The 18,332-nt window shown below is 49.0% G+C and overlaps 1 protein-coding gene across 10 annotated transcripts in view; it reads right to left on the bottom strand.

Moving 5' to 3' along the window:
- Positions 1–18,332, bottom strand: part of EPS15L1 (epidermal growth factor receptor pathway substrate 15 like 1) — a 119,780-nt gene that overhangs the window by 39,930 nt on the left and 61,518 nt on the right. For all 10 annotated transcript variants that reach the window (XR_003309936.1, XR_003309937.1, XM_026456922.1 and 7 more), the window contains 4 exons: positions 10,427–10,588; positions 9,578–9,775; positions 7,879–8,043; positions 921–1,044 (listed from right to left, as the gene is read on the bottom strand). Coding sequence is in view for 8 of the 10 variants with exons in the window: in XM_026456922.1 (XP_026312707.1) it covers positions 921–1,044; positions 7,879–8,043; positions 9,578–9,775; positions 10,427–10,588 (649 nt within the window). In the remaining 2 variants the exon portion in view is untranslated. The remainder of the gene's footprint in view (positions 1–920; positions 1,045–7,878; positions 8,044–9,577; positions 9,776–10,426; positions 10,589–18,332) is intronic.

The following is an 18,332-nucleotide window of genomic DNA, read 5'->3' as shown; positions in this document are numbered from 1 at the left end:
CCTCTCAGACCCAGTAGGCTTCAACTCCAAGCTGAAGCTCAAACTTCCACTGTCCTCTCCCCACCTCAGTGTTTTTCTCAGAAATGTACAGAGAGCCTTCCTCCTGGAAATACTGTTTTGCTCTGAAACATGGAGATATATTAGGACATCTTGTTTCCGGAATTCTTAGTTATTCTTGACTCAGGTGTGGCTCTGGATAGACTCCTAAAATTATCTAGACCTTACGTTTATGTAGGAATCCATGGTTTGCCAGGTACTTTCATGATCATTACTAGCTCTGATTATTTTATCGACCCTGTGAGGTGAGCAAGGAGCAAATTTATTAACCTGCTGAGGGATGAGGAAATTGAAGTACTGAAGAGTTGAAGGGGACTGGCCAAGCTGCTTTCAAATGTGGGTCTTGTGGTGAGCTTGGAACGCTTCCCACTGTGTCTCGATGCCTTGGCTCTCTGGTTAACAGGGTGAGATAAGAAGCTTAAAAGGAGTTCCTGCCGGGTACGGTGGCTCACACCTGTAATCCCAGCACTTCGTGGGGCTGAGGCGGCTGGATCACCTGAGGTCAAGAGTTTGGGACCAGCCTGGGCAACATGGTGAAACCCCGACTCTACTAAAAATACAAAAATTAGCCGGGTGCGGTGATGGGCGCCTGTAATCCCAGCTACTCGGGAGGCTGAGGCAGGAGAATTGTTTGAAGCCAGGAGGCGGAGGCTGCAGTGAGCCGAGATTGCGCCACTGCACTCCAGCATGGGTGACAGCGAGAGTTCGTCTCCAAACCAAAAAAAAAAAAAAAAAAAAAGGCGTTCCTTTCCCCTTCCGTTTCAGACTGTGGCATGTCCTTACTTTTCCAGCCCTTCAACCACTCTAAATTTGACAGAAAACACACAATATTTCAATGAGAAAGTGGGTAGCAAGTGAGATACCTTTGAAGGGATCAGCTCCTTTAAATGGGTCAGATTTGAAGGGGTCTTCTGTCTGGAAAGGATCCGGATGCAGCTCTTGTGTGTTGTTGCTAAATAACAAGGCTTTATTTTTGAAAGGATCATCCTATAATTTTGTGAAGAGACAGGAAAAGGATTTGATTATTTCTGAGTTAAAGCAAAGGACAGAATTCCATACTTAACTCACATTTCCACTTTGAGTAGCATGACCCTAAAAAGAATGATTCAGCCAGGAGTTCGAGACTGGCCTGGGCAACATAGCAAAATCCCATCTCTATAAAAACAAAAATTTAAAAATGTGGCCAGGCGCGGTGGCTCACGCCTATAATCCCAGCACTCTGGGAGGCCAAAGTGGGTGGATCACCTGAGGTCAGGAGTTCAAGACCAGCCTGGCCAACATGGTGAAACCCTGTCTCTACTAAAAATACAAAAAATTAGCTGGGCGTGGTGGCAGGCACCTGTAATTGCAGCTACTTGGGAGGCTGAGGCAGGAGAACTGCTTGAACCCAGGAGGTTACAGTGAGCTGAGATTGCGCCATTGCACTCCAGCCTGGGTGACACAGTAAGTGAGATTCTGCCTCAAAAAAAAAAAAAAAAAAAAAAAAGCCAGGTATGGTGGCATGTACCTATAGTCCCAGCTACTTGGGAGGCTGACTCACGAGACTGCTTGAACCCAGGAGGTAGAGGTTACAGTGAGCTATGATTGTGCCACTGCACTCCAGCCACAACAGTGCAAGACCCCGTATCTTTAAAAAAATAAATAAAGATCACTGAAGAAATACGAACTGGAGTGAATAATGTTCAATACTGGTTCACTGGTTGTGACAAATGTACTGTATGTGATGTGACTAACAGGAGGAATCGGGTGTGGGATATAGAGGAACTATGCACTAACTTTGCAGTTTTTCTTTTTCTGAAACAGGGTCTCACTCTGTTGTCCAGGTTGGAGTGCAGTTGCATGCTCATGGCTTACTCCAGCCTTGACCATTTGGGCTCAAGTGATCCTCCCACGTTGGTCTCCTGAGTAGCCGGGACTACAGGCGTGCACCACCAAGCCTGGCTAATTTTTATATTTTTTGTAGAAATGAAGTCTCTATGTTGCTAGGGCTGGTTTTGAACTCGTGAGCTCAGCTGATCCTCCCACCTCAGCCTCCCAATGTGCTGGGATTATAGGCATGAGCCACCACACCTGGCCTATCTTTGCAATTTTTTCATAAATCTAAAAACTATTCTAAACTAAAAGTTCACTAAAAAATCATTGAGTGGAAGCAACTTAAATGTCCATCGATGAATAAATGGATAAACAAAATGGAAAAACAAAATTTTTTTTTTGAGTCAGAAAAAAATAATGAATTTGGAAATGTCATCAAGAAAACTGTAAAGAGCCACACAACAGAATCTGATCCAGCCTTCAAAAGGAAGCAAATTCTGACACAGGCTCCAACATGGAAGAACCTTGAGGACAGGATGCTGAGTGAAATAACAGTCACAAAACAATGCACAAGGTATGAGTCCTCTTCTATGAGGACCCTAGAGCCATCACGTTCACAGTGACAAAGTAGAACAGTGGTTGCCAGGGGCTGTGGGTAGGCGGATGGGGAGTGGGTATTTCATGGGGATGAAAACGTTCTAGAGCTGGGTTCCACAACAGTGTGAATATACCTAACACTACCGAACTGTACACTTAAAGACAGTGAAGATGGTCAAGTTTATGTCTTTTTTTTTTTTTTTTTTGAGACAGAGTTTCACTCTTGTCACCCAGGCTGGAATGCAGTGGCACAATCTTGGCTCACTGCAACCTCCACCTCCCAGGTTCCAGTGATTCTCCTGCCTCAGCCTCCCGAGTAGCTGGGATTACAGGCGCACGCCACCATGCCCAGCTGATTTTTGTATTTTCAGTAGAGACGGGGTTTCACCATATTGGGCAGGCCAGTATTGAACTCCTGACCTCAAGTGATCCACCAGCCTCGGCCTCCCAAAGTGCTGGGATTACAGGTGTGAGCCACCACGCCCAGCCATTTATGTCTATTTTACCTGAAATTTAAACAATATTTTTTTAACCACTGAGTCAGAAAAAAATAATACATTTGGAAATGCCATCAAGAAAACTGCAAAGAGTCACTCAACGACAGCAGCAGAGGCCTCATTTCAAAAGTGTGACCTTCCTCAATCACCTTTTCTCGGTGAGTATGTACCTAGGTGGGTATTTGAGAAAATGGAGTTTTCACACCAAGAAACATGCTGGTTGTTTCTGTCCTATGAGGAAATGAGTACTCATGCAGTTAGAATTACTAGAGCATACACAACGCTTTGCATTTTTTTTTAAAGGTGTGTATTTCTAGAAACAAACAGGTTCGTTTAAACAAGAAGAAAAAAATATTTACTTTTGAAGAGCACATTTTTGTAGTGGGCAGTAGCCTGAAAAGGGTGGGTTTGTCATACATGGGAACAATGCAGTTGGTTTAAATAAGGACTCTGTTTTAGTTAATAAAGACACACCCTCAGTGAAAACATGAATGTTTCACTGTGATATTAAAAAAACAGCACAACACCCTCACTGAATTTGGCACACACACTGGCATCCCTGCGTGGGGCTCACAAACCAGTCCAGTATTCCAACCAACCAAAACAAAACCATTAAAAAGCTGGGGCTTCCACGAAAATAGGGAAAAATGGTTTGGGGCAATGACATCAAAGGTCCAAAAGAAAGTTTCCTAGCAAGGCTGCCACCACTCTGGGGCAGCCAACTTAGGGGTGCAGGACAATTCTGAGAGGTACAGAGTTAAGACGAGCCACTGGTCCAGGCTGTGAATGAGTGAATTAGTGTGAATGCTTCTTCCTCAGCCCCCGCTTAGGGAGAATGCACCCACATCCCTGCCATCTGATGAACATGGAATGGTTTTTCTTACCTGGGAAACATTAGCTGGAGCCTCCGACCACAGGGTTTTCCCAAGGTGGGGAAACCAAGCCAGGTTCTTAGACAAGTTAAGTACAGATGTCCACAAGCACCGCAGCTGGAGACAGTGCTGACTGGACGTCAGGTGCCGACCACCACAAGACACACACGCCCAGTGAGCGTCTGATGGGGTTCTCGGATGCAGATAAAGATGGAGAAGTCCTACTCTAAGGAGGCCAGGAGGCCCACATGGAAAATCCGCCTCTCACACTGCTCCATGGAAGGAGGAATGTATTTGTTCCAGAAGAAAGAGAGGGATCATGACCTGGATAAAGCAGTGAGTTAAGAATGCCAGCTTGACTTCAGAATGAAAGCTTCTATTTAGTTTGTTTTTAAAGGTAGGATCTCACTGTGCTGCCCAGGCTGGAGGCCAATGGCTACTCACAGGTGCGATCCCACTACTGATCAGCCTGGGAGTTTTGACCTGCTCCGTTTCTGATCAGGGCAGGTTTATCTCTCCTTAGGCGACTGGTGGTCCCCTGCTCCCAGAAGGTACCATACTGACGACTAACTTAGTGTAGACACCCAATGAGCATAGCACACTACAGCCCAGAACTCCTGGGCTCAAGGATCCTCCTGCCTCAGCCTCCCAAGTAGCTGGGCCTACAGGCACTCGCCACCATGCCTGGCTCTATTTAGTTTTTAATTGGCATTTATGTATAAGGTTTTTTTTTTTTTTTCAGTGTTTTCAGTCATCACTTGGAAGACTGCCAAATAACAGTTAACAATGGCAGAAAAGAGACTTGAGGTTCTGGGAATGTGGGTTGCAAGCCCCCTGCACTGACAGTCAGGCCTGCAATCCCTTTCTCAGGAGTCACTGGCCTGAAACCACAATCACTCCTTCCCCTTCTAAGGGGAAGCCTGAGACCCCAGCAGGATTCAGGAGGTCAGGGTAACTAAAGGTGGTTTTTATTCCATTGCACAGAATCAGAGTGGGAAATGGGATTTCCCTGTTACAAAGATACCATCAATTCTACCCCCTGCAGACCACCTACCAAGGAGAAAAGACCCATCTGCCAACTTGGGGGACACGAGTACAGCAGACAAAGGCCAGGATGAACGACACGGCCCTTCGCAGAGATGTAGTATCTTGAACAAGTTCAGCAACCAGTGTGAAGTAGTGCCCTTCTTAGGAAATACACATGGTAACTCTGAAAGGGGGCTCAAGAAGCTTCTGTGACATTCCTGCCTTCAGAGGAGTGCTGGGCAGCAGGGGTGTGCTGGGAATCAGTTCTCTCAGAAAAAAGCCCTGGTTTAGAGCTTCTGCCAATTCCTGTGGTATAAACAGTCTCACCATGGTTGATTTCAAGTTTCCAAGCAACTAACTCACAAGTTCCTGTTTTTTGTTTTTTGGGTTTTTTGTTTTTTTTTTAAGAGATTGAGTCTCGCTGTGTCACCCAGGCTGGAGTGCAGTGGCACACACCTGGCTTCAAGCAGTCCTCCCACCTCAGCCTCCCAAAGGACTGGGATTAGAGGTGTGAGCCACTGTGCCCGGCCAGTTTCTATTTAATAATCGGCTCTGGAAAGTCAATAAAAACTGGCTCCAGCATGCCACTGGGGCTGGATGTGACAGATGATCCAACCTTTCTTAATCTGTCCTCAGTAAGGCCTAAGTCTGGGATGACTTATTAGCTTCTCTCTACAAAGTGATTAGATGGTGAGCAAGAGGCTAATATTCTCATAATCAGATGAGAGGCAAGAAATAAATATGGGTTTAAGAACCCTGACTTTGGTGGAGTGCCGTGGCTCACGCCTCTAATCCCAGCATTTGGGGAGGCCGAGGCGGGTGGATTGCCTGAGGTCGGGAGTTTGAGATCAGCCTGGGCAACACTGTGAAAACCTCATCTCTACTAAAAACACAAAAATGAGCTGGGCGTAGTGGCACATGCCTGTAATCTCTGCTACTTGGGAGGCTGAGGCAGTAGAATCACTTGGACCCAGGAGGCAGAGGTGGCAGTGAGCTGAGATCGTGCCACTGCACTCCAGTCTGGGAGACAGAGTAGAGACACTCAGTCTCAAAAAAAAAAAAACAAAAAAAACTCTGACTTTTGAGATAAAGTCACACTGCGTGAGTTTCACATGGAATTTAGTAACTTGAGTAGAACTGTCCAAACATAGGAAGTTTCAGATGTACCACTGTGGATACACTATTCTCAGGGACTTAAAATCCCCAACTTCAACCCACAAGGGAGAACTAAGACACCTCTCCCTCGGCTCTGAAGCAGTCTTGAAGTGTTCAGGAGTAAACAAAAATCTCTCTTCCAAGTATTTATTAAGAAATAGAAACAAGTCAGAAAAATGCTTTAAAAACTGTATTTGTACAATAAGATAAAGACAGTTTTTCTTTCGGACGCCGGTTGCAAATTTCCATGTAACATATCTTATATCTACATTCCCGAAGTAATTGTCTCTCATGTAACCTTTGCTCTGCCCAAAAGATGAACAAAAATAACAAGAAAGGTAAAAATCTGTCTTTGGAGTTGGGGGAATCACTGGCCTGCAAGAGGCCACTTCACTGCCACCTTTTATCCAAGAAAACCGGTTTCTAAAAACCTGCAAAAGGGACGTTTAAGAGGAAGCCGTTCCCTGAACGAAGACTGAGCAGGACAAGCCAAAAGCAGCGCCAGGGGACAATGCCAGATGGGGAAAGTAGGAGCCGGGTTGTGAGGCGGAAACACACACGCCAAGAACAGCCAGGGAGCAAAGCGAGGAGTTCTGGCTTCTCGTAATTCATGAAGGATGAATGCTCATCGTTTAAATTTAGACGATAAAGCTGAAGATGACGGGCCCGGGGGCGGCTATGGAAGCCACCTCATTATGAGTCCACGAGAAAAGAGAGTATGGGAGGAAAGAGGGAGGCAGTACACCCAGTGTGGGCCAGACACAAGAGACAGATGAGCTCGCCAGCAGTACCTTCCCAGCAGCCCAGGGGATGCGTGTGCTTCCCCATAAATCCTTGGGACTGAGGACTGGGCTGCTGAGAAGAGAAACAAGTCAAGCATTGAACATAAAGAGGCACGTGTGTTGTTTAGAGAGCATGAGCGCTCACTCTTATTCCAGGGAGGAAGAGGAATCCATGACGAACACAGACCCAGGAGCAGAAGGGCTCCAGGGAGGAGCCCTGGGAGAGAGGGTGGCAGCACGGAGACAGCTGCTGGAGGCAGCAGAGCACCAAGGAAACATCCAGACCCGCGCGGCCCAGCCCGTCCGCTCCCGCAACAGCACCACGACGAAACGGGAAGCCACATGTCCCCAGGTTCGAGGCTGCAGGGACAGACTCTGGCGTGAACAGGGGGGATGTGACCACCTAAGGAAAAGATCACACCTGTCTTGGTATCAGGGGCTCGAGATCTCTCAAAAACCTAGGGAGCCAACAGTCCCCTGCCCCAGGCCTGATCACAACTCTAAGGTCATGAGATGGGAGTAAAGTGCAGAGGTTTTTAAACATAATCAAAATTTCAGGAGAGGCCAATTCTTAGCTGAAACAGGAACACCCTGGGAGGGCTACTTGCCATTATTTCCTCATCTTTAGCAACACATTTGCTTTTCAAGGTGTTCCTTGTGGAAACACACATGTACATAGACACACACCCCTCAGATGTCCCCTGCCCCCGATCAGTAGAATGTGGGGTTTCCACAATGAGTAGAAACTGATCCAATTTTGGTTAAGTTTGAGAAGCCCTCTGAATTTGGGTGGTTGGCCCAGTGTAATGCTTCCGCAGAGATGAAGGGCTTTCAAAACAGGTTTTGAAAGGATGCTGGCCTATCTTGGACTTTGTTCTGGAAGCCAGGATTCAGCATGGCCACCTGTGCCAGGCTGCGAGGCTTGGTGTGAACGCACAAAGTGGCAGCAAAAACAAGAGACAGCCGCCTGCGCTTGGATGGAACCAACGTTGGCCATGAACAGATCTGGCGGGTGGGATGTTCCGCTGTCACACCCGGGGACCAGAGCCCCGTACTGTAATACATTTATTCAACCTTTACCATGGCTCCAAAACCGCCCCTCTCTGCCAGGGAGACGCCTTCGCTCAGGTCGGCCAGGTCGGTCAGGCTGGCGCCATGGGCTCCATCGAGCACCTGGTCATACTGCTCCAGGCTCCTGTGGGCCTCCTGGCGGCTTTCGTGCAGCTGGGAAAGTTTGCTCCTTGCCTGTGCAACAAAGACATCATCAGCATTAAACAGAGTCAGGAAAACACGTCAGGACTTTTTTTTTTAAGATACAGGGTCCCACTGTCACCCAGACTGGCGTGCAGTGGAGTGATCATAGCTCACTGTAACCTTGAGCTCCTGGGCTCAGAAACCCCTCCTGCCTTAGCCTCCTGAGTAGCTGGGACTACGGGCGCGCGTCACCACCTATATTTTTGGGCAACATACCGAGGCCCCATCCTCTAAAAAAAAATACATTTTTTGTAGAGATGGGGTCTCACTATGTTGCCCAGTCTGGTCTTGAACTCCTGGCCTCAAGTGATCCTCCTGCCTCAGCCTCCTAAAGTACTGGGATGACAGGTGTAAGGCACTGCACTGAGCAAAGCAAGATATCTTTGCTCCTGACACCCAACTACAAATTCTAAGGGTTAGAAGAGAAAACACTGAGGCCGGGCGCGGTGGCTCAAGCCTGTAATCCCAGCACTTTGGGAGACCGAGACGGGCGGATCATGAGGTCAGGAGATCGAGACCATCCTGGCTAACACAGTGAAACCCCTTCTCTACTAAAAAAAATACAAAAAACTAGCCGGGCGAGGTGGCGGGCACCTGTAGTCCCAGCTACTCGGGAGGCTGAGGCAGGAGAATGGCGTGAACCCGGGAGGCGGAGCTTGCAGTGAGCCGAGATCCGGCCACTGCACTCCAGCCCAGGCGACAGAGCGAGACTCCGTCTCAAAAAAAAAAAAAAAAAAAAAGAGAAAACACTGAAAGTAATCCTACAGATATTAACCATAAAGCACAAGAAAAGGCAGTAAATCTCTGAGCAGTCCATGTTTATGATCAACTGTGGCCTATAAACTGGCTAACAGCACAGAGACCGGTTCAATTGGGAAAGGAAGTGTGCCTGGCCACTCCCACACAGGCCCAGGGCCAGTGTCACAGCCACTCTGCAGATGGATGCCCAGGGCCAGGACAGAGGCCTTCAACTACTGCCCACAGGAGAGCAGGGAAGGGCAAAAGCTGCACGCCACAAGAAGCCAGCGCCACCCTGGACTGGGAAGAGGGTGGGGGCACCCCAGACAGCTTAGAGAATGGGGGTCCTGCATGGCACAATGCTCCAGGGTGGTGCCTCCTGAACACACCAGTGACTGCAGAAGACATCTGTTCTCTTGCCCACGGACAAAGGAGTCATCTCTCTGACTTTGTCCCTCTTGTTTGTGTGAGGACCAGGCTGGAAGGAACCCCAAGGTCTCTCCAAATGAGTCATTAATTAAACGTTCCCACCCCGCCCCGCCTACTCCCTGAAGATGCTGTGTGCTCAGGAAAGGAAAGTGAACTCCTCTAGGCCAATGCCAACACCCTCTGGAACATGCCCTGGGGAGTTCTGGGCCCTGCGCCTCCAGGCCAGCACCACGGCCTCCCAAAAGAGACCTTCACTAAGTAACAAGGGTGAGAGCAAAGGAGTTCAGCAGTGGCAGCCTCGGCTCTTAGGGCTCGCTGGTCCCCGGCATGTGGCAGGGACCCGGCTCCACGGAAGCACCTGGTTGATTTCATCTTGCGTTGACTTCAGGGACTTGATAATGGTTTCCAGCTGGACTCGCCCAGCCTGAATGCTCTGCTCCAGCTGGGTTTCCTCCTGCTGCAATCGGTTCAGCTCCGACTTGGCTCGGTTCAGATCGTCTTCCTGGGACTTTAAGTCCGATTCCTGAGACTGGATTTGCGTTTTCAATGATGAGATCTAAATGAGATGTTAAAAGATGTTAAAGGGATTCACAGTGCATGATGAAATGGGACTCCGAGAAAGAACTCTTAGCCCCCATCCCTGAAACAAGCTAACCCAGGGAGGCGGACACCTAACCCAGGCCCAGACACCTGGCTTCCTTACAGGCCTCTTTCCACACCCAAAACAGAGACACAGAAAAGGCAGACGGGCTCCTCCTGCTGTGGATGGAAGATCACTTTGGAATAATGAGGGGCATGACCAAGCATGAACGATCTGTCCGTGACGCGGGAGACTGAGCGTCTCCACAGTTTTCTGAGGTTGCAGCCTCTGGAATCTGTGAGGAGCCTCAGAGACACCCGAGGAGGGGAGACAGGCACCCTGGAACTCCCTGTGTTGTGGGGCACAGCCAGGGTGGGGTGTGTTCAGGGCACAGGTTCACAGGGACCAAGGCCATTCACATATACAACCTGACTTCTAGGAGCACGGGGGGTGGCCAGGAAGTCAAGCCACTGGTGCTCGGACACTTTTCCGCATGGCGTTTGGAGCAACTCTATTGACCCAGTAGGATGTCTAAGTGTTGTGTTCCCAGGTAACATGAGCGCAGGGGAGCCCTCGGGAACCCGTGCCGGTGTGCAGGGCACTGTCCCGGATGTAGCTGGGACCCACCATCTGAGTCTCGTCCTGGCACTTCTGCCGGACGTCGCTCAGCATGTCTCGGAGCTTGGCCTTCTGCTGGTCCATCTCGTCCAGGCGGTCTTGAGCATCCTGTTTCTGAGCCTCAAGCTCCTGCAAACTGCTTGTTTCCCGGTCTAGGTCATTTTGTAATTCCTAGGGAGGAGTTGCAGGGATTTACGTGAGGATGTGAAAAATGAAGCATGTTCAAGATAACAGGGGGGTAGCCTGGGCCAGAAGCCCCAGAGAAGCCTCTGAAACCACCTGGCAGGACCGTGCTCAGGGCCAGCATTCCGTGCACACCCACGGCCAATGTGTGCCCCTTGGGCTGGAGGCCCGGGTCCACTCTCTCAACAGCTCCCTCAGCAGGTATTTCTCGATGGCTTAACAGGCCAGGTGCCAGAGAAGGGGCTGGGTCCCTGTGAGAAAAAGGCCCCAGCTCCCGGATGACTGTGGAGGGGAACATCACCCAAACACAAACAAACAGGGACAAGTGACACCAAGAGGGTCACAGGGAAACTGCAGTCACACCTTGTGGGCAGGGAAGATGCCCACAAAAGCAACATTTAGGGTGGTGCCAATAGGTGAGCAGGTGTCAGGCAGGTGAAGAGCCAGGGGCAGAGCCTGGTGGTGGGAACCACAGGGGCCCTGGGGTGGGGGGATGTCGCACTCCAGGTGGAGCAAAAGGGAACGGGCCGAGGCATCAGAGGCTGCACCCCGCAGGCCACGCCAAGGAGATGGTGCTGGGCTCTGCGGTGGGGAGGTGGGATGTGCAAGCGTGGGAGGCAGGACATCATGATTCAGTTTCTGAAGCTCTCTCTGACCCCCTGGGATGGATCCAGATGGTCAGCCCGAGGCTCTACCGCCCCATGATTCCACTTCCAAGAAAAGCATCCTGGAGGCATATGACATGTGCAGAGGCACACAATGCCTTTGACAGCAAAATCCGTAAACAAAGCAGATGTCCATGAGGTACTGGCTGGAAGGTTCCAGCACAGCCCACACTGTGGGACGCTCCTTGGCCGTGGAACGGGATGGCGCCGGGTGCTCTGCCTTACAGTAGGACATGAGCACATTGCATTTGTGTGAACAGGAAGGGGAGGGTATGCCTTTCTGGAAGGCCCCCACCCCAAGGAGCTCATAAACAGCACCTCCAGGGATGGGGGTACGCAAGGAGAGGGCAGAGGCTTCTCACCTCCTGATTTTCAACTGTGCAAATGCATTATCTGTCTTTAAGATAAATAACCAAAGCTGAAATAGCACAAGCGGGCATTGTGAGAAGCCCCCTCCCTCCAGCTGCCATGTGGAGCACGATGCAAGGGGCTATCAGGACGCAGGGACTACAGGGGCCTCGTGTGGGGTCCAGGGAGAGGCAATAGCAGCCGGGGCCTGAGCAAGGTGGTGGTCATGAGACTGGACAGGATGGGTGGGTTTGCGGGGAGCCATGGTTGGGCAGTGGGGCTGAATCCCAGAGCCAGTCTGGGCTGCTGGGGTGGCTGGTGTCGTAAGATAAGAAAACCAGAGGTGGCCCGGGGTCTCCTCACTACAGGGACAAAGACGTCATGGCACTTCCCTGCTTCAATGGGCAAACCATGCCTCAGGAAGCTGGGGTCTCTGCTCCCCAGCCTCCCTGCCTCTGGCCTTTCACTTGAGGGCTGGATCTGGAGGGGACAATCAGGGTCACTTCTGGACATGTTCGACAGGAAACTCAGGAGAAAGACTCCAGCCAGTGTGCCAGGAAGGGAAGACGCTGGAAACACGCAGTCAGGCGTGTCAGCATCAAGGTGGTATTTAAACATGTGGGAATGGGTGAGGTGTCCAGTGGGAGGCTCGGGGAGAGCCCGAGGTAGCCCGATGCTCCGAGTGATGCTCCCAGCAGGGACGGAAGCCTCTAGAGCCTCCTAAGTCAAACCCTGGCCCCATCACCGGGTAACACTGGCAGCAACTGCCTGATGTCCTGGGCCTTAGGGTTCTAGTTAGGGCCACACTGGCTCCTTCCAGGCCACAGCCCATGGCTCCAGGACACCAGGGGCTCCAATGCCTCTGGTCTGCCCAGAGAAGGTCCCTCCTTTACGTCCCCCTCAAACCAAAGATGACAAAATGTGTATACCACACACTTCATGCACAGAGCAGAGACTATTTGCCCAGAAGAGGCATGACAAGAGGACGAGAGGGAACTCACTGGCCACGTGCCATGTACTGAATGTCTGCTGTTGAAATTCTTACCCCCAAGATGATGGTATTGGGTGTGGGGCCTCTATGAGGTGATTAGGTCATAAGGGTTCAGCCCTTGTGAGTGGGATTAGTGGCCTTATAAAAGAGGCCCCTGAGAGCTGCCTCGATCTTCCCACTGAGTGAGGACACAGCAAGAAGGTGCCACCTATGGAACCAGGAAGTGGGTCCTCACCAGATGCTGAATCTGCAGGCCCCTTGATCTTGGACTTCCCAGCCTCCTGAACTGCGAGCAGTAAACTTTTGTTGTTTATAAACCACTCAGTGTATGGTATGCTGTTATGGCAAGCTGAATGGACTAAGACACACGCGCCATGTCAGTGTCTGCAGTGACAAAGGTGCTCAGGGTACCTCATCATTTCTCTAAGAGGGTTCTCACAGTCTAAACCCCTCCTCAGAAGCTCCTGCCCTACTCACTCTTGGCTCTCCCTTACCTTTATTCTCCCTGGTCCCCAGCATTTTTTTTTTCTTTTGAGACAGAATCTCACTCTATCACCCAGGCTGGAGTGCAGTGGTGCAGTCTCAGCTCACTGCAACCTCCACCTCCTGGGTTCAAAGGATTCTCATGCCTCAGTCTCCCGAGTAGCTGGGACTACAGGTGTACACCACCATGCCCAGTTGGTTGGTTTTTGGGTTTTTTTTTTTTTTTTTTGTATTTTTAGTATAGACTGGGTTTCACCATGTTGGCCAGGCTGGTCTTGAACTCCTGGCCTCAAGTGATCCTCCAGTCTTGGTCTCCGAAAGTGCTGGGATGACAGGTGTGAGCCACCGTGCCCAGCCTTCTTTTCCTCTTCTTGATTCTTGCTTTCTCCCTCCATGATATATAAATCAATAAAACTGAAATACACAATTGTTTAAACCTTGCTGGGTAATTTTTTGCACATAGTTTCTCCCGCATTTAGGAAACTGAGCTGCAGTTTCCTTCAGGGCAGTCTCTGTCTTCCCCCTTCATTGAAAAAGGTCATTGCTCAGTCAGGCCACAGCGCAGCCAACCCCCGTGATATGACAACTCCTGGATTCCCCTAGACACTAGTGGAGACCCTAGGCCGGAAGGGGTGGCTGCTGATGGGATGGGGCTGTGTCTCCAAAACCCTGAACTGAGGCATCAAGTCTAACAAGTTTGGGAGTGAACACTGAACAAATGAAACAGAGTTAGTTGTGGGAGTCAGGGGTGTGGGGTGGCCACATCTAAGGGGAGTGATGGATAAGGGAGGGGAAGACGGGAAGAGGGTTAGGCCCGGTGTTACCTGGACACCAGGTAACAATAGCGTGGAACTGAAGGAATCTGGACCTCATTCCGTAATGGAGAAGGAGCCACCGGAAAGTCCCAGAGGGACAAAGATCCACCAGCTCGAGGTTAGGAAGGGGAGCAAAGAGAAGACAAAAATAACCCCGACAGTCCACGGAGTCCACACAATCCCTGTCAGAATCCCAGCTGGCTTCTTTGCAGAAATAGACCAGCTGATTCCAAAATTCATATGGGGCCAGGCACGGTGGCTTACGCTTGTAATCCCAGCACTTTGGGAGGCCAAGGCAGGCAGATCACCTGAGGTCAGGTGTTTGAGACCAGCCTGGCCAACATGGTGAAACCCAGTCTCTACTAAAAATACAAAAATTAGCTGGGTATGGTGGCACACACCTGTATTTCCAGCTACTCGGGAGGCTGAGGGCTGAGGCAGGAGAATCACTTGAACCCAGGAGGCAGAGGTTGCAGTGAGCTGAGACGGCACCACTGCACTCCAGTCTCGCGACAGAGTGAGACTCTGTCTCAAGAAAAAAAAAAAAAATCATATGGAAACACACGGGACCCAGAATAGCCATGACAACACCAACAGAGAAAAAAAGATGGAGGATGCCCATTTCCTGATTTCAAAACTTCTACAGAGCTGCAGTAATCAAGCCAGTGATGTAGTGGCATGAGGAGATGCAGATAGGTCAATGGGATAGAACTGAGGGTCCAGAAATAAACGCACACAGCTACAGTCGACTCATCCTTGACAAGGATGCCAGGGCCATTCAATGGGGGAAAGAAGAGTCTCTTCAACAAATGGCGCTGGCCCAGCATGGTGGCTCACACCTGTAATCCCAACACTTTGAGAGGCCAGAGTGGGAAGATCCCTAGAGGCCAGGTGTTTGAGATGAGCCTGAGCAACAGAGTGAGCCCCTGTCTCTAAAAAAAAAAAACAGAAAAATGTTTTTGAATTAGCTAGGTGTGGCAGTGCACACCCTGTAGTCCTAGCTACTCAGGAAGCTGATGCAGGAGAATCCCCTGAGCCCAGGAGTTGGAGGCTGCAGTGAACTACAATCACACCACTGCACTCCAGCCTGGGCAACAGAGCAAGACTCTGTCTCTAAAAACAATTTTTTTAAGTAAAATAATAAAAATAATGGTGCCAGGACAACTAGATGTCCACATGCAAAAGAATGACGTTACATCCCTGCCTAATACTATATACAAAAATTAACTAGAAATGGATCAAAGACCTACATGGAAAAGCGAAAACTATAAAACTCTTAGAAGAAAACACACAGGTACATCATGTGACCTGAGATTTGGCAATGGATTCTCAGCTGACACCAAATGCGACAGCAGCAAAAAAAGAATAAACTGGACTTCACCAACATTAAAAACTTGTGCTTCAAAAGACACCATCGAGAATGTGGAAAGATAATCCAGAGTGGACTCTCAGTGGATGCTGAGAAGGTATTTGCAAGTCACATATCTGACAAGGACTTCTACCTAGAAATGATAAATAACTCTTCAAATTCAGCTCTAGCTATAGGCCGGGCACAGTGGCTTCCGCCTGTAATCCCAGTACTTTGGGAGGCCGAGGTGGGAGGATCACCTGAGGTCAGGAGTTTGAGACCAGCCTGGCCAACATGGTGAAACCCTGTCTCTACTAAAAATACAAAAATTAGCTGGGTGTGGTGGTGCACACCTGTAATCCCAGCTACTTGGAAGGCTGAGGCAGGAGAATCACTTGAACCCAGGAGGCGGAGATTGCAGTGAGCTGAGATCGCACCACTGCACTCCAGGCTGGGCCACAGAGTGAGACTCCATCTCAAAAAAAAAAAAAAAAAAAAACAGCTGTAAAAAGAACCCAATTAACTGGGTGTGGTGGCACATGCCTGTAATCCCAGCTACTCGGGAAGCTGAGGCACGAAAATCATTTGAACCCGGGAGGTGGAGGCTGCAATGAGCTGAGATCACACACTTGCACCCCAGCCTAGGCAACAGAGTGAGACTCTGTCTCAAAAAAAAAAAAAAGCAATTTAAAAATGGACAAGAAAAAATAGTTTTCAATATAAAAGGGCAAGGAATCGGAATTGATTTTTCTCCAAAGACTACATACAAATGGCCAATAAGCACATGGAAGGATACTCAACGTCGCTAAGGAAGCACGAGGGACATGCCAATGAAACCCACAATGAGGCAGTGCTCCACACCCACCACGACGGCTACAAGGAAAAATGGGAAATCGGTAAGTGTTGGTGAGGCTGTGCAGAGCTGGCACCCTCATACACCGTTTATGGGAATGTAAAATGGTACAGCTACTTTGAAAAACAGTCTGGCAGCTCCTCAACAGTTACCATGTGGCCCAGCAAATTCATTCCCAGGTATACACTCGAGATAAAGGCAAACAGGTGTTCACACAAAAACTTGCAGACAAATGTTCCTAGCAACAATATTTATAAAGCCAAAAAGTGGGAAAACCCGAACATCTATCAATTGAGGGATGGATGAGTAAAATGTGGCCCATCGTGGCTGGACACGGTGGCTCATGTCTGTGATCCCAGCACTCTGGGAGGCCGAGGCAGGCAGACTGCTTGAGTCCAGGAGTTCAAGACCAGCCTGGACAACACAGTGAGACCTCATCTTTATAAAAAAAATTAAAAATTAGCCAAACATGGTGGTGCGTGCCTGTAGTCCCAGCAACTTGAGAAGCTGAGGTGGGAGGATCACATGAGTCTGGGAGGCGGAAGTTGCAGTGAACCAAGGTTGTGTCACTGTACTCCAGCCTGGGCAATGGAGTGAGACTCCACCTCTTAAAACAAAACAAAAAAATGTGCTCCATCCACACAATGGAGTATTATTCTGCCATAAAAAGGAATGCAATGCTAATAGATGTTACAATACGGATGACCAAAAACATGATGCTGAGTGGAAGAAGCCAGGCACAAAAGGTCATGTGTTGTATGATTCCACTGACAGGAGATGTCTGGAACTCCCAGGTATCCACCTGAGATAAATGCAAACAGGTGTTCACACAAAAACCTGCAGGCAATTGTTCCTAGCAACATTATTCACAACAGCCAAAAAGGGGGAAAACCCAAATATTCACCGATGGGAGGAACGGACGAAGAAAATGTGCCCCGTCGTGACCAGGTACAAATCCATACACACAGAAAAAAAAAATGAGTAGTTGCCAGGAGCTAGAGAAAGGGGAGAATGGAAAGTAACTGCTTAATGGGGATGAGGGTTCCTTTTGGGTTAATGGAAAGTTAGTGTCAAACTCTTCCATTCACTGAAAGAGAACAGTTAATGATGAATCTTTCAGAAAGTAACCTTCCATTTACTGTTCAGGGCTGGATGTTTTTTTATGGGCCTATTGGCACCTATGGGAGAAACAATCACGTTCTAACTCGACAGAGTGATGGTTAATCAACACGGTGATTATGCGAAACACCACTGAAATGTACACTTCAATACAGCACATTTTACACGAATTATATCGTCATCCCTCAGATTGGTATCAAAATCTGCAGATGCTCAAGTGTGATGTAAAACGGTTTAGTGTTTGCATGTAACCTACACACGTCACCTACCCTGCCACCGCCCCATATTACTTACTTATTCATTTATTTTTGAGGCAGGGTCTCACTCTGTTGCCCGGGGTGGAGTGCAGTAGTGCAATCACAGCTCACTACTGCCTTCAACTCCTGGGCTCAAGTGATTCTCCTACCTCAGTCTCCGGAGTAACTGGGACTACAGACACGTGCCACTACACCCGGCTTTAGCAAATATTTTGTAGAAACGGGGTCCCACTGTGTTGCCCAGGCAGGTCTCAAACTCCTGGGCTCAAGTGATCCTCTGGCCTCGGCCTCCCAAAGTGCTGGGATTACAGGTGTCAGCCACCACAGCCAGCCTCATATACTTTAAATTATCTCTAGGTTATTTATAATACCTAATATAATGTAAATGCTATGTAAATAATTATCATATTGTACTGTTTTATCAATTTGGATTTTTTTTATTATTATTTTTTTAAATCTGTGGTTGCTTAGATAAAAGGATGCAGAACCCTTGGATACAGAGGGCCAACTTGTCACAATTTTAGAAAAAGAGAAGCCACTGTCTATGGTTATAAGCAACTTTAAAAACTTCAGCATGTAATTCCAGCACTTTGGGAGGCTGAGGCGGGCAGACCACAAGGTCAGCAGATTGAGACCATCCTAGCCAACATGGTGAAACCCCATCTCTACTAAAATACAAAAAGTTAGCCGGGCGTGGTGGTACGTGCCTTGTAATCCCAGCTACTCAGGAGGCTGAGACAGGGGAATCACTTGAACCCGGGAGGTGGAGATTGCAGTCAGCCGAGATTGTGCCACTGCACTCCAGCCTGGCAACAGAGCAAGACTCCGTTTCTAAAAAAAAAAAAAAAAAAAA

The sequence above is a fragment of the Piliocolobus tephrosceles genome, chromosome 21 (assembly GCF_002776525.5).
Source record: "Piliocolobus tephrosceles isolate RC106 chromosome 21, ASM277652v3, whole genome shotgun sequence".
Lineage (NCBI taxonomy): Eukaryota > Metazoa > Chordata > Mammalia > Primates > Cercopithecidae > Piliocolobus > Piliocolobus tephrosceles.
The sequence above is the reverse complement of the archived record's forward strand: the minus strand, read 5'-3'. Positions and strand labels throughout refer to the sequence as shown.